Source organism: Gadus chalcogrammus, chromosome 19, assembly GCF_026213295.1.
Source record: "Gadus chalcogrammus isolate NIFS_2021 chromosome 19, NIFS_Gcha_1.0, whole genome shotgun sequence".
Classification (NCBI taxonomy): domain Eukaryota; kingdom Metazoa; phylum Chordata; class Actinopteri; order Gadiformes; family Gadidae; genus Gadus; species Gadus chalcogrammus.
Genome location: NC_079430.1, coordinates 10,506,036 through 10,527,970, shown reverse-complemented (window position 1 = coordinate 10,527,970; position 21,935 = coordinate 10,506,036). Strand labels below are relative to the sequence as shown.

The following is a 21,935-nucleotide window of genomic DNA, read 5'->3' as shown; positions in this document are numbered from 1 at the left end:
GACTTTCGCTGCTGTAAGAATTGTCAGCATTTTAAATTCATAAAGAATATCAAATCTGGCCTTTTTAACAACACACTTTGTGTGTGTCCGACCAGCTGGAAGGAGTTGATGAGTGGACTGTTGAATCAACTGGAAAGGGCTCGAGATGACCTGTCCATTACCCTACATCTGAGGGGATACTGCCACTTGTGGGAGTGTCTTGTGGGAAATATTTTGAAATCCCTCATATTAGCCCATCAACAGACAGATGGTAACATAGGGGCCCTTTATGTTTTCAGATGTTTTGGTCATTTGTAATGCCCTTATATGGTAGGCTAGGAATTAAAATGTGCAACAGAGAGCTCTAGTCCCCACCTTCTGGAAGGCCAGGGTGGACTCGTCCCCGTACTGGTTCCTGAAGTAGTCGTACATCCCGAAGTCTGTCTGCCGGCCCAGCTGGTCCCGGGACTTACAGTCGGGGATGCACTCGATCACGCCACACTGGGGACAACGGAAGACAAACAAATACACAGACAAATAAACAAAAAGATAGACAGTTAAAGGAGAGCCTAACCCCCTGACATCGCTTTAAAGAAATGCCTCCAGGTTGTGGTTTATTTTGTAACCCTGTCAGCTGATAAGAAGTCATGCATGCAAACGAAGTGACAGGAGGTTAGAGCTTATTTTTGTTTTGGTTGTTGTTGTTTACCCCCGGGGCGGTGGCCACCACTCTGTAGGGGAACACGAAGAGGTCCAGGCCCACTAGCTGGAAGATGTTCTTGAACAGGCCAATGATCTGCAGAGCCAACATGTCCTGCAGCGGGAGCACACCGTCACAAACAGAGAGAGCGTTAGGGCTGCAGGAAGGCTCTCCTCTCAGGGATAGTATAGTGATAGTGATGGTGGTGGTGATAGGGATAGTGATAGTGATGCTGGTGGTGATAGTGATAGTGATAGTGAATGAAGGTGTCGGCACACATCTATAGTGGATTAACTGTGGCCATTTTTGCTAGGGACGCGCTTAATAACACGACCAGGGAGCTACATGGTGCTGTTTAGCATAATGTAGTGTAGCAGGGTGTAGCCTAGCATAGTGGAGCGCTGCATCAAATCAATCAATCAATCAATCAAACCTTTATTTATCAATGGAAGCCGTTTTAAAGGAGCCATGTACAGTAGGCAAGTAACAACACAGTAAACATATATAAAATAAGCAAAATGCAAAGCAAAAATAAATAAATAATCTGTACCCATGATAATAATGAGCATGTGAATATTATACTAGAAATAAAAGAGAACCCTAGCCTAGCCCCGCACAGCGTAGCATCGTACCTGTCTACAGTCGTCTCCCACTTTAAAGATGGCGGCCTGCCAGCAGATCCTGCGCGCCACGTCCGAGCCCTCGTCCCCCTCGTCGGGGGAGTCGGTGGGGCAGCGGAGCCCCTCCTTCTCCAGCTCGCTCACCCCGTAGCGCTTCACCTTGAACTTGGCCAGGTAGGGCGCCTTGGCAGCGCTGGGGGGGACACACGCCATGGGAAACACAACATGTTGTACACACAGGAGTCATATACACACAGGGTAACCGAGGCAGGATCCTCTGAGTGGCCAGGGTGTTGCTCCTAGCTGAAAGGCACCGGGTTCGATCCCCAATGTCCGCCACCTACCTAGCTACCTACCTGCATCCTAGAGCAAGATGCCTACTCCTTAATGACATTAAGGAGTAGGAGGGGGTAGGGCAACTAAAACTAAATAGTGGTAAATTTGGAATATAAACAGCTGCTGTGTGTTTACCTCTGCATCGGCGTCCCAGACTTGTAGTCAATGTCCAGAACTATAGCTTCAGGGTTACTGGGTAGGTAACAGCCTGTCGACGACAACAAACACATACAGTCATAAATGCGTCAATAAATACATTCATACATCTATAAATAAATACATCAATGCACACATACAATCATAAATACATCAATACATACATACAATCATAAATACATTCATAAAAAGATACATCAATAATTACATCAATACATACATTCATAAATACATAATACATAATAAGGGATAATCACAGAGAGGCAGGGCAATAAACAGTTTGATATGCCCGGCTCGTGGACGGCTTTAGGCCCGAGACGAAGTCGAGGTTACCTTCCACGAGCCAGAATCAATCATGCAAATCAAGGAATACTTGAACATGTTCACAAAGCAAACACTTGAATGGATAAATGTTTGATTTATCGGGAGGTTTACAAGGGTACTGTCACGGCAGGTGTGATTACCTGGCTGGACCTTAATGTCTGACAGGGCTTTGAGGCAAGCCCTCTTCCTCTCCTCTCCCTTTGGAATGGGCCTGAGGTCCAGGTAGATGAAAAAGACGAAGATGAGAAGCCTGAAGCAGACACTGCTGAGGTGCATGGTGTTAAGAGTACCCTAGCACTAAGAACAGATAGAGTACTACCCATAGATAAAATACTACACACAGAAACCAAATACAACTTTACACGTGTCCATAGAAAGACTATTCAGCGAAAAAATAAAGCTACTGGAATGCATTACATGATCTTATGCACCACCCTTGAACCATTTCTACTCATTTAAACGTATTTATATTGTTGGCATAACAATACTAACTTGATGAGGGCGGAGACATTGGTAATCTTGTTAAAGAAGTCAAACTCCCGCTGGTAGAAGTCCTTGGCTGGACCGGACAGAGCGCCCGTGATCTCCTCCACCATCTCCTCCAGCAGCTCCCCTATGTCGGCTGCACGGATCCACGGAGGTGGATCGTAATGGGGGGGTGCAATGGGTTTACTGGGCTAACAACGCTAACACAAATGCTAACCATGCTAAAGGTGCTAACCATGCCAATAGGATGTGTTGTAGCAGGGCGTACGCGTGTGTTGGGCAGAGGAAGAGATGATGGATACTACCTATATAAGTATATATAAAAAAAAAAATTAAGGTAAAAATAAATGTTTTAAGGGTATGGAAAATACAATTTTCCATACCATTTCAATGCATTTGAATCTAAATCAAGAATTCGATGGTTTGAATTTCAAAATCACAGGGAAAGCAAATATAAACAAGAAGAAAAGGACAATAAATGCCCTAATGCAATAACTAATCTTTGTTAATACAATACATTTGATAGGATTGAAAACAATGACATAAAGGGGAGCCCATCCATGCTGGTGTGTGCATCACCAGGACATCTGAAGCTAGGGCTGCAGCTTACGGTCTTTGTGGTGCGCCTCCTCGTCCAGGTAGATGTTGGTCTTCATGTTCCAGATGAACTGGTGGGCGAGCAGCTGGGAGGTCTGGGCCGCCCACAGGATGTACTCCCTCACGTAGCCCATCTGGGAGGGACAGAGGGTCCCAGCTCCGTCAGTACCTCTCACCGCTCAGAGCCCATGTCAGGGTCAACGAGCTCACCATGCTACCTGACAGAGCCAAAGGGCTGGGATATGGAGCAGTCTGCTATGGCTGAAGCTTCACCCTTCTGTAGGCCATAATAATGTATGAAATAAAATATGTTTTCTATACGTAATGATTAAGTAATGACAGATCATGGCAAATGACCATCTCCCTGGAGCCCAAAAGGAAAACGTAGATATTGTATATTATTATAAAAAAGTGAAGTAGTCAGAGAAAAGCAATTGATTGCTAAAATACAATAATTTGGATAATCTGGAAATAGTTTTAGTCAGTTTTCTGTCAGTTGACAAACCAACGAATTGGCCCCCATTGAAGTCCTACACGACTTCTAACAGCAGGGAGGGGTCTGGGTGGTACTACACCTTGTCGTAGCGGAGGGCCTGCACGATCTGGGGGATGTAGAACAGGATGGCGTCCTGGAGTCCAAAAACAATAAAATCACGATCAAAAGCCGTCAGACAATGATGATACAACGTTATTGTCCTCCTTGAAGCTCTGCCACATGCACATCTGTTGTGGAATAATTAATTGTAATGTTTATACAAAATATCTACAAATGATATCAACCTTGTTCACATCATCACGAATCAATCATAAAGGCCTTTGTAGTCTGGCACTAAGGCCACGCCAAGCTAAAGACTTCTTTGTATTGTAAAATTCCTTTGACCGGCTTGCAGCCTTGCAGATGTATCCAGTCTTCTTCATAGTCTGATGCACGTTCAAATTGTTACTCCCGCCATGAGCCCCTCACCTAAGTTTCCGTTGTATTCACTAGCCACGATGTCAAAGTTTGTACTGAATGTATGTTTGGTAACTTTACTACCTGTATCTTCCCAGGATCATGTTCTTAAATTGAATTAAATATTTTGTGTAAATCAAATATAATTAATTCATCAACCTCCTAACCCTTTGTGTGAAACACGATTGGTGTCACGAACAATTCACTCATTTTGATCGATTACAACCCGCCACTCTGACATCAGAAGAAGAAAGAGGGACTGGGGGGGGGGGGCCCAGCCAGGGGACGCCTCACCGGGGGGAAGGAGCGCAGCACCTTGACGCCGTACTGGGCCGTGAGCGGGTGGGGGGGGTACATGGAGGAGAAGTAGGAGAGGCCGGTGGGGGGGTCGGCCGGCGCCCAGCACAGGATGTGGCTGAGCTCAGGGGAGTCGGCGTCGATGGTGTGCCAGGTCACCAGGAACTAGAGAGAGAGAGAGAGAGAGAGAGAGAGAGAGAGAGAGAGAGAGAGAGAGAGAGAGAGAGAGAGAGAGAGAGAGAGAGAGAGAGAGAGAGAGAGAGAGAGAGAGAGAGAGAGAGAGAGAGAGAGAGAGAGAGAGAGAGAGAGAGAGAGAGCCGCGGGGGGGTGGAGACACACAGGCAGGGGTCAGCTACCGCCATACAGCGTTATGATGAATCTGTCTGATCAGGGCCTCATCTAGTATAGGAGACAGAGGTCAACAGGCACAGTCAGTGGTGTCTGAGATCGGCCTGCTTTTGTCTAACATATTGGTGTTCAATATTTGTGAAGCTGTCTGTGTTATTCTTATTTGATAATATTAATTCATCAATGAATACAAATGTGTATACAGCGTGTAATAATCAATGTTGTCTGGATGGGCTCGTAGTTCTATCTCTTGCTCCCCCTCCAGACAGGTGTGTGTGAGTGGTCCTGGAGGCCAGTGGGACGTCTCACCTTCACCGCCTCAGGGACGTCACTGACCGCCCCGGGGTCCAGCCTCACTAGTTTTGTCACCTCCGCTACGATCGCCTCGTTCTTAAACCTGGGGATACAACTCATGTTTTGCTATGTGCGATTTAATGCGAGAGCGAAAGAGACAGACAGACAGAGAGAGATTGCGAGAGAGAGCGCGAGAGAGAGTGCGAGAGAGAGAGCGATAGAAAAAGTCAGAGAGACAGCGATACAGAGGACCAGCGAGGGTCTACCTGGGGGGCAGCTGCATGGCCAGGTAGGGCGCGATGCCCCAGGCAAGGTTGACGTTGTCCTTCCACTGCTTCTCCGTCAGGCTGATGTACTTGGACCTCCAGTTGGCGATGCTGGTCTCCAGGGACTGCTCCGTGGAGATGGCCAGCTCCTGGGTGGACAGCGGGTTGTACCACGTGGTCAGCCGCTCGATCTCACTGGCCTGAGGGGGTGGGAGGTTAGGGAGACGGAGGGAGACGGAGGGAGACGGAGGGGGGAGACGATGTTCGATAAATAAGGAGAAGAAGACGCACACATGCATCAGGTATACCGCTTATCTGAGATTTGAACATATTCTCATGAGAGGTTTGGTTTCTGGTGGAAGCAAGGGAAAGTGGGTGTGCTTCTGGACGCTCACCAGCAGGGCGAGCAGCAGCGTCCTGCGCTTCATGTAGTACTTGTGCAGCTGGGTCCCTCGGTTGCTCTTCTTGGACATGCCTAAGAGAGGAAGCCGGAGGGGTTGAAACAAGATCTGAATACAAATAGTATCTTCAAATGTATTTTGGTGTACGGAGAAAGCCATTTGGAGCAAGGACGGCATATCGAAGGGAGAATAACAACATGGTGTCCCACAAGGCTCTACACTCAGTCCCCTATAGTTTGTGCAGCACTTTTTTTTATTGGAATATTTTTGCGGTGACTCCATTGACTGTTTTCTCAGCCCGACATGCAGGTCACTTTGTGTAAAACCCTCTGCCCAATAACCAAATGACGATCACCTCAAACGTTAACATGTGCTAGCGTACCAGACTTCTTGGAGGCGGTGGACATGCCGCTGGACAGAGGGTAGGAGTTGATCCAGCCCTGGCCGCTCGCCTGGGAGCGGGCGCTGGAGTCCGCGTTGCTCCGGAGGTCCGGGGCGTTCATCACCGATAGGCTGTTCATGGACGGGTCCTGGTTGTCTGGACGCACGCACACACACACACACAGCGATTAAGAGCGGGCCGGGAGGACAAACTGAAAGGCCTACTCTTTGTCTCTGACTGAATTTCCAGTTAAGCAGTGATGAAGTATTCTGAATTTGAATTAACACTGCAAATTTGCATATAAGGAACTGCTGGTACCGTTCGTGACTCATATTCCTACATATCCATCAATAGTGCCCTATAAGCATTATAAAGTGTTGCATATAATCGTGTTAGAAAGGTGTCAAACACATACTAAATAAAGTAAGCCGTTTTAGTAGCAGATTGCTTGAAAGAATATAATATCTTCTACCCTAGGTTCTCTAGCCAACACCAGTGAATCCCACATGTGAGTAAAACCAAACACAGACACAGATACAAACATGCAACAGATCACATGGTAAAAATGATGCACATTGATGGTTGTTTGATGATCGGGTGAAGGGGAAGATTACTGAGAGCTCAATGAGTTGCAGCCATGAGTCAGGCTTTTTTTTTGCTTCTTTTTCTTTTGACTGTCATGCAGTTTTAAAGGATGGCTCAATGTGACACCGGGAACATGGGTTGGAGACGTAGGGTCAATCCTGAACCACAGATACAAAGGTAAGGTACTACTGGCTGATAGTAGACCTTCACAAGAGAAGGCTTGTGGATGAAGTTCATCTGGTATCTGTGGTCCGAGGGACTCTTCTACCTCGAACAGGGAGTTGTGTAATGAGAATGGAGAGGAGGTTGCTTGTCGTTGGATCATCTTCATCATCAGCGGAAGTAGATCCATCAGTAGTGTCTGGAACATCTTCCTCTGCCTTCGTCTTCGTTGTCCTCTTCTTTAGGGCAGGCAAGGGGAGGTGAGAGCGGGGGGAAGCGTGCAGACGCGATGATGACCATACATGTAGCGCGGTGACAAATTCATGCTTATCCTCATGGCCGGGGGAGGGTAGAGCGAGAGTGAGAGAGAGAGAGCCACAGAGATAGAGAGCAACAGAGAGAGAGAGAGAGAGAGAGAGAGAGAGAGAGTCGAGAGTCGAACTGATGCCTTCAATTTAGATCCTGATCTCTTAGCACCAAATGTTTTATAGTTTAAATTAGTTTTCCTTATAATTGTAATAAATATGCATTGTTTCATCTGTTGATTTACTGTCTAGTGTACTGCTCTGACTGGTCTGATCTTCAGTTTCAAGTGCTTGTTTTATTTTATTTGCTTTGTGTAAAGCCCTTTGGAGGAGCACACATAGGAAAGAAAATGTAATGCTATAATAAAACCCTCTGGAGAAGAGACAGAATGAGAGTGAAGGGAGATAGGAGAGAACCAGACAGCAAAAGAGAGTTGAGAAAAATAAAATATACACATCAAAATAGTCAAATCCGAACAATAAAAAAAAACGAGGCCAGTGAGGATAACGGCGGAGAATTTGAGTTGGCGGCAGCAAAAATGAAAAAAATAAAAATATGATGAAAAAATATAAAAAATGATGAAAAATATGAAGAAAAATAAAACACCATCATGCCCTTGCAGCAGGCGAGTGGCAGCCGGTCTTTACCGCGGTAAGCTTACTTAGGAGGGAAATCGGAGAGGTGCTGGACACGATTAGCGATCCGAATATCCCGGCAGAGAGGCTGCTCTGCGCGGGCGTGGTGCAGAGCTCACCGGGGGGCACCAGGTGGCACGCGGCCAGGTACTTCTTGTCCGAGAGGATGCTGGCGTAGAAGCGCGTCATGATGCTGATGTCCTCCCGCAGGTGCTTGTCCCCCTGGGTGGGGAACTTAGGGGCCACGCTGGGGGGGGGGGCAAGGCCAAGGGTCAGTATGGAACGGAAATTGTGTGATTGGACAAAAGTTCAATTAATGACGTTTGTAAGAGAATGATTCAGAAAACTGACTTTGTTGAGAGGTCTAAAAGGGATTAGCAATTACTAAAATTGATTGTTCCGATATTGTGATCGGGCTCGTTCCTTACTGTAAACAGATTAACTATTCAATGAATATTCTGTGGAGCCTACTGTATGTTAAAGTTAATAATAATAACGCAATTTCTGAGGGAAGAATACGTCAGTGTTTCAGAAAAACAATCCATGTGTGTGTTTAGTTATAGGTGTCTATACCTGAAGTAATCAAACGCTGTGGAGTAGATCTTCTCACGGAGCACATTCCTGATTGTGGTGTTGGTGACCACGTCCGAGTGGAGCAGAGCCAGTCCCAGGGTTAGCAGCCTGTGGGATATTACAGTTATTACAGAGAAAAAGTTAAAGATTTTAATAAAAAAATAATTATAATTTTGAAAAATGGTAAAAGCATACAATTACTTTTACTATTACTATACAATTACTAATTATTAATAATTTAGCAGACCCCTTTGTCCAAGGTGATGGCACTGAACTCTTAACCCACAGGAGTTGTGGGTGAGGACATCTTGCTCAAGGCTGCAAAATGTAGGCTATGACTCTTTGAACTACAATATCCTGCCCCAAACGTCACCTCATACATAAACTATACAAGCTGAAAAAAGAAATTATCATAAACACATAAAAGTCAAAATATTGACTAAAACAAGGAAACCAACTCTGTGTGTGTGCACGGGTGCGTGCGTGTGAATCTATGTGTGTTTGTATGTATGTATGGGTGTGTGTACCTGAAGCGGGATCCGATGGCGGCCACGTGGCGGTTCAGGCTGCTCTTGTTCCCGCCCACGTTGAGAGACAGCGAGCGCTGGAGGAGACTGCCGAAGATCTCCACCTGATCGGCACTCGAGTACTTTGCTATCTCAAACCGCTGCACTAGGAACTACGAAGGAGAAGGAGTGTGAGGCCCCTCGTCTATTGAGGCCTTGTGGCGTTTCCTACGCCCTCCCGCCATCGCTCGTTCACTACGCCCTTGATGAGGTAAACACTTAGTGGATGAGCTGAGCTGCTTCGTTCAGGTCATTAAAGACGATGACGACGGCTGAAGATCTCAACCAATTGCAACCTTCGGACAACCTGCTTCATGTGCAGGAAGTGATTCTATCCTCTGTCCGAAGCCACTTCGATGGCTGCTTTATGCTTCTTAGCTTACTACATATTGGGTTAATGGGAACAAACAATTAAGGAGTACATCTGGAGATTCAGGAAGCGAGGAGTGAGGAATACAGCAGAATGTGTCTCGGTGCATCTTCTAGGTGGAATGATCACCGAGACCCACACATTCACTCGGTGGGAGGTTACCTCAATCCAGATGTGGTGTGGAGTGACATCAGGGGGGCAGGGGACAGGCTGGCTCTCCTCAGAGGCAGCCAGGGGGTCTGCCTCCACCTTGGCGTCTGAGAACAACCCCATCTTCAGCTCCACCGTCATCTGCCACGCCCCCGCCATCTCACGCATGAACTACACAGCAACACACAGACAGAGAGTGGGGGGATGGACAATATGAGGGACAGGAATCGGGCAGGGACCTCATGATATGATGTTACAACGATTTCTAAGTGCCAAAACGATCAATATAGACTCTAAAATTGTACTTGTTACTCTAGAGGACAGCTTCTTTTTACCACAAGGTGTGATGGTTTCTATAAGCCATTTCAAAATCAATACACTTGTGACATCACAAATGGGTGTCAGCGACGACGCAAGATGGATAGATCACCCTTTAAAATACAGAGGGAGGGGTCAGGTAAAACACTAAAAGATGGTATCCCTACGGGAACTTCGATGCCGGTGCGCGCTGCCAGGAGCCACTCCCAGCAGGCGATGGCCGTCTCCATGCCGTGCTCGGTGAACATCCTGATGGGCGACCAGCAGAGGTGGTGCAGGAGCTGGGGGTCAAAGTCTGGGGGAACGGCGCCCACAACACAACACCCAACAAGAAAGGATCACCACAACATGAATCTACGTTGAACATGCATTGTTTGCATTTTGGTACAAAACACTGCGTGTCACTGTGAATACATTTACATTTGTTTTAATTGTGAGGGTCCTTCACCGTCGTGAGTGTGTGCACTTGAGCGAGGGTTGACCCGGTGGGAATTGAACCCTTCACACAAGCAGTACAGTACCACGCTATAGCAGTTGAGCTGGAGAGGACCATTGATGACGTACAAATCTTTTTAACAAAAAAAACTAACCAAATTATCGGGAGGTAAAAAAATGGACGGAAAACCTTGGGTGGTGATGAGCAAGGCAGCGAGTTTGAACATGGCCTCTGTGAAGGCTTCAGGCTGCCCGCTGTCCAGCGCCTCCCCCATCAGCTTCACCATCAGCCGGCTGAGGTCCGAATGACCCCGCACCACCTGGGAGAAGTGGATCATCCCAGAGACCTGCGGGGAACCAGGGAACACAGAGTGAGAGAAGCGGGATCAGCATGATGCATGCCTTTAGTACTTGGTTGTTACTTACCTCTCCCGCGTATCTGTTTCTGAGGTTCAGAGAGGCCATGAAGTTAGAGTAGTCCTTCTTCACACAGGTGGGTCTTTCGGTGAGCTGGGTAGTCTATATGAACGAGGGGAGCAATAAAGGACCAGGTATCAGAGTAATGGCACAGGTAAATAATGCATAATGAATAGAGAATAACTTTCCGGTGTCCCACAGGGCTATATTCTCAGGATCCTGCAGTTCTAATTAGGGCAGACACCTTCTGGTCGGTTGTTACATTTTGCTGGTCCGATCAAATTCTCCTTGTTTGTTGATTCTTCAACCAATTGATTGGTCGAAAGAGGAGGTGGAATTTCAGTAGACCAAGATCTTCTTTGGTTTCCCTACTGCCCTAGTTCCTATTGTTGAACAATGTATGATCTTCTGCTACACTAATCAATTATATATATTTGTGTGACACTACTGAATACATACGGTAAATAAATAAAGGTTATCTTCGATTATTTTAATTCTAGTTATTACGCACCCCCAGTGTTGTGCTCTGTCTGTTGTAGCCAGCAAAGTGCAGAATGCTCTCTGTGGCCATAGCGAGGCCTGTGTGCTGGGACAGACCCGACACCCAGTTCTGGTGCTTGTTCAGATACTCCTAAAAAGAAGAAAAGATCCATCGGTTACAAAAGAAAATAACCAAAAGGCATAGGGTTTAAGCCCCAACTTTAAACCCAATAGTTTGCAGGGTTAATTGTGGCATCCATACCCAGGTAAGTCACCGTAACACAACAAATTCCCAAAATCCTAGTTATAGGAACATTAGTTCATGCATTTGTATTAAATGTTCGGACCGGAGCAGACATGGAGCCTGTCCCAGCTGAGGGTGAAGCGGCTCTGATCAGCGAGGGGGGCGTACCTGCAGGTGGGACTTGGTGACGGACGGAGCCCATTTCATAGCTTCCTTGAGGATCTCCCCACAGCGAGCAGCAAAGTCCTTCACTATGCTCTACACACCAGACGTAAAGGTAGCATATACGTTTGAACTGATAAACACACATCTCGTCTTTACACATTGCTTCTTCACAATGAATGAGAAATTCTCGTATATTTGACAATTAAATAAATGAGCCATGGGCCTTATTCACAAGGTGGCCATCTTGGCTCTAAACGTTAGCAGGGGGAGGGAACCGAACGCAGAATACATTTGTTCATCATGGCAACAAGATGGCCGCTATGGGTGAAAAACGCTCATTTGAATAGAAACTACTATCCAAAGCGTCGTACAATATAATGTACACACACACACACATTCTTAGCATTGTTGGCCCTGGTGGGAATTGAACTCTGGCATTGTTAACAGCTTGCTCTGTTAGGCGAGAAATGGATCGAGTTACCTCTCTGGCCTCGTACGTATCCGGCACGGTGATCCTGTAGGGTGTGTCTGGGATATCGTAGTACGGTTGATCTTTATGAATGTCCTGCAGAGCGAAAAACACATCATGGGCGTCCACGTTAATGTCGGGTTTGAGCGGTCAGTTGTTAGACTGAGAGGTGGAGGAAGAAAGACTGGTGGGTCATGAGTGGGACCTACTGCGCTGAGTGACAGGGACAGGGTCTGCAGGATGTCCAGCATGGTCCTCAGCACCCGCCCACTCCACAGCAAGTGAGGGAAACTAGGGAAGGAAGGAAGGAAGGAAGGAAGGAAGGAAGGAAGGAAGGAAGGAAGGAAGGATGGAAGGATGAAGGAAGGAAGGATGAAGGAAGGATGAAGGAAGGAAGGATGAAGGAAGGATGAAGGAAGGATGAAGGAAGGAAGGATGAAGGAAGGAAGGATGGAAGGATGAAGGAAGGAAGGATGAAGGAAGGAAGGAAGGAAGGAAAGAAGGAGAAGTAAGAGAAAGCCAGATAAATAGAGCAAGGAGAGTAGAAAGAGGCGCCGTTAGGACAAAGAAAGAGAGGGAGAGAGATTAATTTAATTTCCCCAGAGCAGGTTTTCAGCACGGCCCGTGTTAAATAAGTGATGTGGTGTATGACAGCGTGTCGTACGTCTCGGCGAGCCCAGACAGGTATTTGTCAGCCACCCTGCGGATCCTCTTGTGGATGTGGTTGAAGTTGACCAATAGGAACTGAGCGTGGCGCTCCAGCTCCTCCTCGTGGCCTTTGGTTTTAGCCTGAAGAAGAAGACAACTCATACATTATCCAGGTGGAGGTCCGCGTCAGATCCTCCATGTGACCGATGAACACTCTCGTTACCCTCAAAGCCTTAAATCGTAGGTGTTATTCTTACGATGCTCATTTCTCCTTACCTTTTCAGCCATCATCAGCAGGAACACTTCAAACACTTTGTCCCCGACAGCGATCACACACTGCATCATCCCTGTTCAGGTTACAGGTCAACACAAAACCATGAATAAATAAATACCATAAAAAAGCTGAAATAAATGGCCTGTGTGGCCCTTTGAGTGTGTCACTGTGAAAAAGGCTATACCAATAAAGTGAATTAACTTCCTCCTTGTAGCATAACTCCATTATTACCGCCTACCAGATTTATCCTTCTGGATGGCCCGGTCCTCAAAGTACCGGAACATGACCTGGAAGCGCTCCGAGTCCAGAGCCCGCAGCATCCTGGGAGAAAACACAAACGATGTACACCTGCATGAAGGGCCACCCCGGATCCACAAGCTAAAGGGTGGATGGGAATGAACCCCCTCAGGAGCAATGGATACAACGCAAACAGGCATCATTAAACAAGCCATAAACACAACGCACAGCACCACACTGTGTGTGTGTGTGTGTGTGTGTGTGTGTGTGTGTGCGCGTGTGTGTGTGTGTGTGTGCGTGTGCGTGTGTGTGTGTTCCCCCCCAGCTCACCTCATGTACTCCAGCCTGTAGACGGACAGCAGGTAGGTGGACATGGCGAAGTCCAGCTTGTGGATGAGCCCCACCACCTCGGGAGGGGGGTCCAGCAGGTTGATGATGGTGCTGCGCAGGTCGTTGAGCTCCGCCTGAGACGTCACAGCCCCCGTGCAGTCGGTTAGTCAGCGGTCATCAACACAGGTTATAGAGCGCTTTGTTTGCTCGCTGAAGGCCCATTCATAGGCAGGGGTGGGAATCTTTCGGGATCTTGTGATTTGGTTCAGTTTTGATTCTTAATTTTAAACGATGATCGATTTGAGATTGATTCTCGATTCAGTGCATGGGTATATCAGTTCATTTCAGAAGGAACTCCAGTCCGTCATGATAGGCAAATTATGACTCAATGGCAGAGTAAAGTGTTTATAAGATGATACACTTTTTATATTTCAACTGTTTTGAAATTCACTTTGTTGCCATCACTAACTGATGGGACAGCCCCTTGTCCCAGGAACAAGAAACAAGGTGTAAGCGTTTATGGTTAAGTGTATGTGCACGTTGAACTGTGTGCACACACTTCACAACCTTCTTCTTAAGTGTGTGTGTGTGTGTGTGTGTGTGTGTGTGTGTGTGTGTGTGTGTGTGTGTGTGTGTGTGTGTGTGTGTGTGTGTGTGTGTGTGTGTGTGTGTGTGTGTGTGTGTGTTTTTCTTCTGCTTACCGCAGTGACAGTGTCGTTCTTGAGGGCCGAGTTGTACTGCAGCTCAGAGCGTAGAGGCTCTCCGCTGGGGAAGGTGAGGAGAGGCGACTTGGTGGCGATCTCACACACCCCTTCATACCACTCCTCTGGCCAGAGACCTGGGAAGTACACAGGAACACAGAGCTGATGAACCATGAAACACAGAGCTGATGAACCATGAAACACAGAGCTGAGGAACCATGAAACACAGAGCTGAGGAACCATGAAGCACAGAGCTGAGGAACCATGAAGCACAGAGCTGAGGAACCATGAAACACAGAGCTGATGAACCATGAAACACAGAGCTGAGGAACCATGAAGCACAGAGCTTATATACCATGAAACACAGACCTGATGAACCTTGAAATACAGAGCTTATATACCATGAAACACAGACCTGATGACCCTTGAAATACAGAGCTTATATACCATGAAACACAGACCTGATGAACAATGAAACACAGAGCTTATGAACCATGAAATACAGAGCTGATGAACCATGAAATACACTCAAATGAACCATGAAATACATAGCATTTGAACTTTATAATCCTGTGCATATAACCTATGAAATACAGATAATATTAACTATGAAATACAGCGCTGGGTATCAAACCTGGTAACTTCCGGTACCCCCCCACTACCCCTCCCCTCTACGGCAGTAAGAAACGATAACAATAAATCAAAAACAGGAATAAAAGCTGATCGACTCATGTCCAAAACAGGGCACTGCAGTGAAGCTATGGATACAGAACATAACATTGCATGCAAAGGAACCCCACAGGGAGTACAACAACATAACAACATCATCTACCTGATCCCTCCACAGCGAAGCCCATGACAACGGAGTAGAGCCAGAAGTCCCTGAACAGCTTCTGGAGGCGGGGCTTCGCTTCCTTGATCGGCGGCAGCCTCCTCGTCAACTACAGACACGGGGAAAGACGCGGAGAACACGTTGGTCCATTCAGAGGAATACAGCTACGGTAGCAGCTCAGATTAGCTGCTGGACCGCAACGATTGGTCCTGGGTGAGGCCTATGGGTTTTTCGAATTGGGTGGTTATATAATATAATGATACATATACCATATGGTGGATGATTTTAACCAAAGGGGTCTTACCACCTGAACGGCCTAAGTGGGAATTGAACCCCGAACTTAGTACTTTGATATAACAGCAAAGAAGGCTAGCATCAATGGCAGTGCTCTGAACGAACACTGTCCACTCACCACAGCGATAACTGGAATCAACACGCCGAGGTTCCCTGCGCTGCTCGATGCCTAGGGGAGTCAAAACAAGTCAATCCATCAGTACTGAGCGAGCGAGCGTGTGGGTGAATACAGAGTGAGGACCGCGTGGCGCTACCTTCAGCACGGGGCCCTTGTCCATGGACCTCTCGCTGGCCCTCTTGCCCTCCAGGCCCAGCTGAACAAACAGCTCCAGCAGGTTGACCAGCAGCTCGTCCACCATGTGCTCCGCCTGCAGGTTGGCCGCGATGTTGGCCAGCGCGTTGATCACGGCCAGCGAGCAGTGTCTGCACACCAGAGAGAGCGGTTGGGAGGGTTTTGGGTCCAGGCAAATACAACAACCCATGTGTGGAGTTTGTATGATGCGCGGCATTATAGGACTTGTCGCTGGCGCCAATTTGTGATACAAGTCCCTAGCTGTTTTTTATTTGAACCATAATCCTTACGCAAAATATGTTTACAAAACAGCAACACGTTATTGATCCAATACCAATGGACATCAGATAATCAATATCTAATAGGAAATAGGAAAGGTTTAGGACAGGTAGTGGCTAGTTCTGAGAAAGGGTGGTCAAAAGAAGGATGTGCGTCTTAGATCACGGTGGTTGTTTCTTACAGCTATGCAGTCCTTTACTCCTGTTCCCACTCTGAGTGGTGTTGGCCTGACGTAGCTCACTAGGCCATGCTGTCAGCGTTGTCTACGTCACGTGTGTGTCCTCATCTACTTTCCCTTCCCGGAGATTCATAGAGTGAATCGTATCTAATCATTCCATACGGTAAGGTTATGTGACTACATGGGACATTTCATTTGGATTGTATTTGTCTTCTCTCAAGATTTACCCACGGACACACTGAATAAAAGAGGAGGGTCGTTACAGCGATACAGCCCGTGATGTTGGCTCACCTGTATCCGTGGTCCTTGTAGTCTTTGTTGGAGTAGACCATGGAACTGGCCTTCACACTGATCTGCTGGAACAGGTTCCACACTTCCTGGTAGATGTATTGCTGTAGAGAGAGAGTGATCCACTAGTTACTAAATATACAATTGACTGCATGGCTTACAAGAACTATAAAATATAATAATTATGGTTAGGAATTAGTTGATGACTTCTACTCAGATACTGGAATTACATTGTGTGCTACTTAACAAAGTAAATCTATAGTTGAGTACTTCTACTTCTCTCATAATACTCATGGCAGCTCTTGATACCGCCTATTGACATGACAATAACATTTAAATAAACCTATGTATGACCTCATTGCTTGAAAAAAATGAGATAATATATGGCCCATATGATGGATTAATGACCTCTTGACAATTTGCAACATACTCTTAACTCAAAAGGCTGGTCTTTTCTCAGCTCTCTATTGTTGTCCTCTGGAAGTTCGTTTTCCGCTTATATATAATAAAATTTGTGTATAATAAAATGTACAAACATTACGCTATTAAAAGTCACTTATATTACAAAGTAAATAGCTTTTTAATCTGCAACATTAATCTAACCCGGAACACTGGGTACAAATGAGCCAACATTGTCATTATTATAATTGAATTAGCGGTTGATTAGTTTAGAAATGAGTCGCGATAAGCACTGCTTCTTCTGCTCCCCACCACGGCTTAGTCACAACGTGGATTAGAGGCGGACACACGCGACATAGAGCACTGACGTTGCCCGTGATGACCATGCAGCCCAGCTGGTCCACGATCAGCACGTCCAGCTGGGAGGGCGGCTGGCAGAACTTCTGCTGCAGGATCTGCAGGATGGGCTCCATGACCCGCGGGGTGTCCCTGAGGGCCACCGCGATGTGGCCCAGGGCCCGGATGGTGTGGTCCGGGATCATGTGGGCGTCCCTGGGGGGGGAGGGGGGGGGGAGGACAGAGGGGTCAGGGCGCTCGCTTGAGGAAGGTCTGGGGGAGTCACTGTTTGTGGATCGTACGTTGTGCTTCTGTTTGGTTGGTGCGATTCCACCGGCATTAGCGCCTTCAAAGCCCGTTTGAAGACGTATCTTTAGACGAATCGCTGCTCCTCACCTTCCACTCCCCTGCCCTGTCAGTATATATTAATGTCTGTTTGTCTTTTGTGCTTGTATGTCTATATATGCGCTGTGATGCGCTATGGCGGGGTTTGTCTCTGTGTTTGCGTACTGGTGTTTCTCCTCTGGGTTTAATGCATCGAAAGACGTTCTGGTCTCCTTTTATATACCTCGATCTGTGTGTTTTCTGATCAGATGTTCAGCATTAAATGGTCATTCCAAATTCTTATTTTAAGGCAAGGGTCATTTACCTCCTACAAAAAGATAAAATGCTGTTGGTCCTTGAGCTGACAATGTTGAAATCTGAGCGGCACTTTTAATTAATTAACTGGCATCCGAGTACCACTTTTAATTAATTCATTGGAATGAGCACCATAATAATTAAATACTTAATTCACGAAAAAAAAGTAAATATATCTCAGCGACACAATCTCTGACTTGTTGTAACTGGTTGGGGAATAGCACTACTACCGTTCAAAGGGTGGGAACCAACGTGTAGAATTTGGCTCATACTTATAAAGAAATTGAATTGAATTGAACTGAATGGCCTAACTGAAGCCTGACACACTTTCAGTTGTCAGTTGTCAGTTGTCGGGATTTAGTTACGCTGTTGACATGACTGTGGGTTGGAATAGACATTGAATCACATGTAACATCGGACCAAAGGTCAGTTCCCCACCTGGGTGGCTACAAGGCTGATTGCCTTACATGGCAGGCGCTGCGATAAGGGGCTGAGGGCCACACTAGCCTGACTTACTTATCGTTCTCCTGGTAGATGTAGAGACGGTTGGAGAGGCTGGCCAGGAAGGCCTCGACGATGACACTGTCCATGGTCAGACCGGCCTTCAGACACCTGGAGAGAGGAGCAAGAGGAGGAGACAAGAGGAAGAGGAGAGAAATGAAGAAGAGGAGAGAAATTAAGGAGGAGAAGAGAGGAGACAAGAAGGAAAGGAATATGAAAGGAGGTGAGTGCAGTAAAGAAGTAAAGGGAGGAGAGAATGAGGAAACGAGGAGAGAGGAGAGAAATGAAGAAGAGGAGAGAAATGAAGGAGGAGAAGAAAGGAGACAAGAAGGAAAGGAATATGAAAGGAGATGAGTGCGGTAAAGTGGCAAAAGGGGAAGAGAGAATGAGGAAACGAGGAGAGAGAAGTAGGGAAGAGGGAGGGCATGTTACTGGCGCACAAGAAAATACACAGAATAACAGAAAACACGCATCCCACCAGCTCCAGTGTTGTCTATGTGTACACAGACGTTGTGCCCACCTGCAGATGTTGTCGATGGAGATGTCTCGGAGCTGCTCGTACAGGGTGGCCTGGCTGCTCTTGTTGGCGTGGCAGCCCAGCATCGACAGGGAGTGTTCGTTGGTCACGTGGATCTTGATCTCCGCTCCGGCTGCAGGGGGATTCAGAGACGGTCAGCGTTCATTAAGGAGCAGGTGGGAGTGAGCCAGGCATCTTGCTCAAGGGGGCCCACAGGTTAGGCTGTGGACATTGGGAATCGAACCCAGAACCTCTCAACTGGGAGTCCAACTCCCTTCTTTCCAATATGTTGTCCCTAACTGACCTAAGAATTGTTGAGCCTTTCAGACTGAAGTTTCATCAACAGAATTAAAAAAGGTCTTTATTCATTATTTGGTGCACAGTGTGTGTGTCTGTGTGCGTGCGAAGGTCCAGTGTTGCTACCTGGAGCGTACTGGCTGTGGTACTTGTTGAGCTTGACCAGGACTGGAGAGGGCACCACGAGGAAGTCCCTGAGGGACGTGGTGACCGAGTGGGCCACCACGGGGAACCGCTCGCACAGACGACCCAGGCCCTGGAACAAACCACTCAACATCATAGGCAGGAGCCAGATTCTACTTTCATAGTCCTGAATCAAACGACATGCCTATGATCATGTGTGTCTCAAGTGTTGGGCAATAGGACATGTCACTACTGGCTATGTTCCTTTTGCCTGTGAAGTCACATTATCCAAAGTGACTTACAGTGAATTCAGGTACATTACGTTACCATACAGTGGCATACATTATCATTTAGCCTTGTGTAGGCGAAAGAGCATCTTGCTCAAGTCTGCGTACTCGTGGGACCAAACCCAGCATGTTTCTGTTACTTCAGCCCTTGCTGCGGTCTGAGGGGAGTCTGGGAAGGGGGTACCTGGAGACAGCAGATGAGGAGCGGCATGTGGGCGATGATGACTTTGCTGGACGTCTTGGACTGGAGCTTCTCCGACAGCTTGGTGCACAAGTTCTCAGCTCCTGGTGGGGGGGGGACCCCGGGGAAGGGCCGGGAGGAGGAGGGTATATTTAATACGCAGAGGCAACTTAAATGGCTTGAAAATATATTATTATTATGAAACAAAGAGAAAGATATAAAATGCCTCTCGTACTTAATAATTTGGATTTTTCTGTGATATTTATAAAACATACTGAATACATTTATTGGATTCCTACTGCTGTATTCATGTAGGATACATTATTCAACAACTCTATTGGCAAAATCGAGTAAGTTTAGTTTGATTGACACACACTCAATTATGTATGGTCACAAACAATCATATTGCAACAGGGCCTAAGGCTAAGTCTGCACATTGACTGGTAAACATAAACTTCCCTCGAAAAGTCCATTTGATTTGACCTCCCATCTCTGCATGGTGTGACATATTAACTACCCAGGTTTAAAACGGGGACCAGGTTGACCATGTTAAAGGGCCTTTACCCTGTTCCTCGGTGACAGCCCACACCATGAGGTCCACGCAGGCGGCGTTGGCCTGGCAACGCAGCTTCAGGGGGCTCAGCTCGCTCTGCAGGTGCTCCACGTCGTGCAGGATCCTCTGCAGCTCCGACTGGCTGCTGCTGAACTGCTCCAGCACAAAGTCATGGACCTCCTTCACGTAGCCCGTCTGCAGGTCTGGAGGGGGGGGGGGGGGGGGGGGGGGCGCGTTAGGGACAAGAGGCTTCAGCGACTAAAAGCTACAGACTTCAAAATACTTCCTTCCTATGATAATAATAATAATCATAATAATATGTTACATTTTATAATTCAAGTAGAATATTTATACACATATTAAACGCAAATTTAGAAATGCTAAATCTTTGAATGAATAAGTAATTTAGCTTTTAAACTGTTCATTGTGCAATGTACAGTATAACATGATCCTTAGCATAAATAAATCATATTAAATTATTATGGCAGAGCAAAATCTGTGTAGTAAAAAAATCACGTCATGCCAACGTCTAAGTGATAAAGTAGAGAAGGGCGCTATTGATGTTCAATAGGTCTTAAAATAGATATGATAATGGATACAAGGCTTCCCGATCTCAGGGACGGTTAATGTGACCTCATGTTTCCTGTAATGCTACACTGCAGCGGAGGTGTCCGTACCTTTGAGGTTGTACAGCGTGTCTCTCAGCATTTTAAAGATGGCCACGTACAGGGGGTCGCTGAAGGTTTTGTAGTACAGGTGGAGACCTGGGTTCAGCTAGAAAGACATTCAGTGGAATGGCGTTAGAACTAAAAACACAGAAACACGATTTTAAGATCATGAAGTTTAATTGGCATGTGAAGATAAAACATACCTCTAAGACTTCTGCCAGAGTACCATCCAGTGTTTTCAGAAATGACTCAGAGACGAACAGTTCAACCTAAACAGAACAAGGCAAATTTAAAGAATTTAAAGAAACAGTTTGACAGACTTAAGACCATAAGAGGTCACGTTAAAATAGTTACATTAGTAGGCTTATAATTAATATCAGAAGTGTTGTATATAAAATCTTACGTGTGATAGCCATTGACAGAGGTGATTATACCAGCAGCGTAATAACCTCACATCGATCGTAATAATTAATAACTGCTTATATATAGAATAATATCAGCAGTTTCCTTGTCAATATCGGCCGTGTTATATTCAATATCGGTAGTGTTACATTGATTTCAGTTATCACTAATATTGCAAGTGTTATCATTTATATCGGTTGTGTTTTTCGGAGTTATCGTTCAATTTGTAGTTGAATTGTCTTTTTTTGTTATCTGTAGTATTATCTGTAGTATTATTGTTAATACCGTTGAGTATCGGTCGATGAGGATCAGTCGTGTTGTCGTTACTATTGTTAGTGTTATTGTTCTTGTTAAGATCTGCAGTGTCATGGTTCAAAGGGGTGGTGTGTGAGCACCATGTGCAGCAGCTGCCGGAGCATGTCCAGGGGGACGTCAAAGTCCCCGGGGCTCCTCCCGGTGAAGAGAGGGGACACGGAGAAGCTGGAGCTGATGGTGGAGAAGTAGTAGTCAGGGTCCACCGCACTGCCGTCTGGCAGGTAGGAGCCTGAACAAAGACAAACGGACCAATAAGACAGGGATCTTTATCACAGGGCTTGTGATATTTTGATGTCACATTGATTATTTCCGAAGCATAAGAGCAAAGGAGTGAACACAGAGACGTAATAA

The 21,935-nt window shown here is 46.4% G+C and overlaps 1 protein-coding gene across 2 annotated transcripts in view; it reads right to left on the bottom strand.

Annotated features, from left to right (window-relative positions):
* Positions 1 to 21,935, bottom strand: part of pi4kaa (phosphatidylinositol 4-kinase, catalytic, alpha a) — a 36,217-nt gene that overhangs the window by 5,963 nt on the left and 8,319 nt on the right. The window contains exons 8-49 of one of the 2 annotated variants that reach the window (XM_056577926.1): positions 21,665 to 21,813; positions 21,071 to 21,136; positions 20,877 to 20,973; positions 20,211 to 20,402; positions 19,650 to 19,750; positions 19,182 to 19,311; positions 18,762 to 18,891; positions 18,257 to 18,352; positions 17,134 to 17,317; positions 16,370 to 16,470; positions 15,584 to 15,752; positions 15,448 to 15,498; positions 15,036 to 15,144; positions 14,204 to 14,340; positions 13,503 to 13,636; positions 13,174 to 13,256; positions 12,938 to 13,008; positions 12,678 to 12,802; positions 12,223 to 12,304; positions 12,026 to 12,109; positions 11,548 to 11,637; positions 11,167 to 11,286; positions 10,665 to 10,757; positions 10,429 to 10,585; positions 9,971 to 10,098; positions 9,498 to 9,656; positions 8,927 to 9,078; positions 8,400 to 8,507; positions 7,853 to 8,073; positions 6,139 to 6,294; positions 5,751 to 5,830; positions 5,356 to 5,555; positions 5,105 to 5,192; positions 4,445 to 4,612; positions 3,774 to 3,827; positions 3,212 to 3,332; positions 2,608 to 2,737; positions 2,256 to 2,326; positions 1,771 to 1,843; positions 1,312 to 1,492; positions 689 to 793; positions 355 to 480 (exon numbers count right to left, since the gene is read on the bottom strand). In XM_056577926.1, the coding sequence (XP_056433901.1) occupies positions 355 to 480; positions 689 to 793; positions 1,312 to 1,492; positions 1,771 to 1,843; positions 2,256 to 2,326; positions 2,608 to 2,737; positions 3,212 to 3,332; positions 3,774 to 3,827; positions 4,445 to 4,612; positions 5,105 to 5,192; positions 5,356 to 5,555; positions 5,751 to 5,830; positions 6,139 to 6,294; positions 7,853 to 8,073; positions 8,400 to 8,507; positions 8,927 to 9,078; positions 9,498 to 9,656; positions 9,971 to 10,098; positions 10,429 to 10,585; positions 10,665 to 10,757; positions 11,167 to 11,286; positions 11,548 to 11,637; positions 12,026 to 12,109; positions 12,223 to 12,304; positions 12,678 to 12,802; positions 12,938 to 13,008; positions 13,174 to 13,256; positions 13,503 to 13,636; positions 14,204 to 14,340; positions 15,036 to 15,144; positions 15,448 to 15,498; positions 15,584 to 15,752; positions 16,370 to 16,470; positions 17,134 to 17,317; positions 18,257 to 18,352; positions 18,762 to 18,891; positions 19,182 to 19,311; positions 19,650 to 19,750; positions 20,211 to 20,402; positions 20,877 to 20,973; positions 21,071 to 21,136; positions 21,665 to 21,813 (5,072 nt within the window). The remainder of the gene's footprint in view (positions 1 to 354; positions 481 to 688; positions 794 to 1,311; positions 1,493 to 1,770; positions 1,844 to 2,255; positions 2,327 to 2,607; positions 2,738 to 3,211; positions 3,333 to 3,773; positions 3,828 to 4,444; positions 4,613 to 5,104; positions 5,193 to 5,355; positions 5,556 to 5,750; positions 5,831 to 6,138; positions 6,295 to 7,852; positions 8,074 to 8,399; positions 8,508 to 8,926; positions 9,079 to 9,497; positions 9,657 to 9,970; positions 10,099 to 10,428; positions 10,586 to 10,664; positions 10,758 to 11,166; positions 11,287 to 11,547; positions 11,638 to 12,025; positions 12,110 to 12,222; positions 12,305 to 12,677; positions 12,803 to 12,937; positions 13,009 to 13,173; positions 13,257 to 13,502; positions 13,637 to 14,203; positions 14,341 to 15,035; positions 15,145 to 15,447; positions 15,499 to 15,583; positions 15,753 to 16,369; positions 16,471 to 17,133; positions 17,318 to 18,256; positions 18,353 to 18,761; positions 18,892 to 19,181; positions 19,312 to 19,649; positions 19,751 to 20,210; positions 20,403 to 20,876; positions 20,974 to 21,070; positions 21,137 to 21,664; positions 21,814 to 21,935) is intronic. The other variant, XM_056577927.1, reaches the window with a different exon arrangement.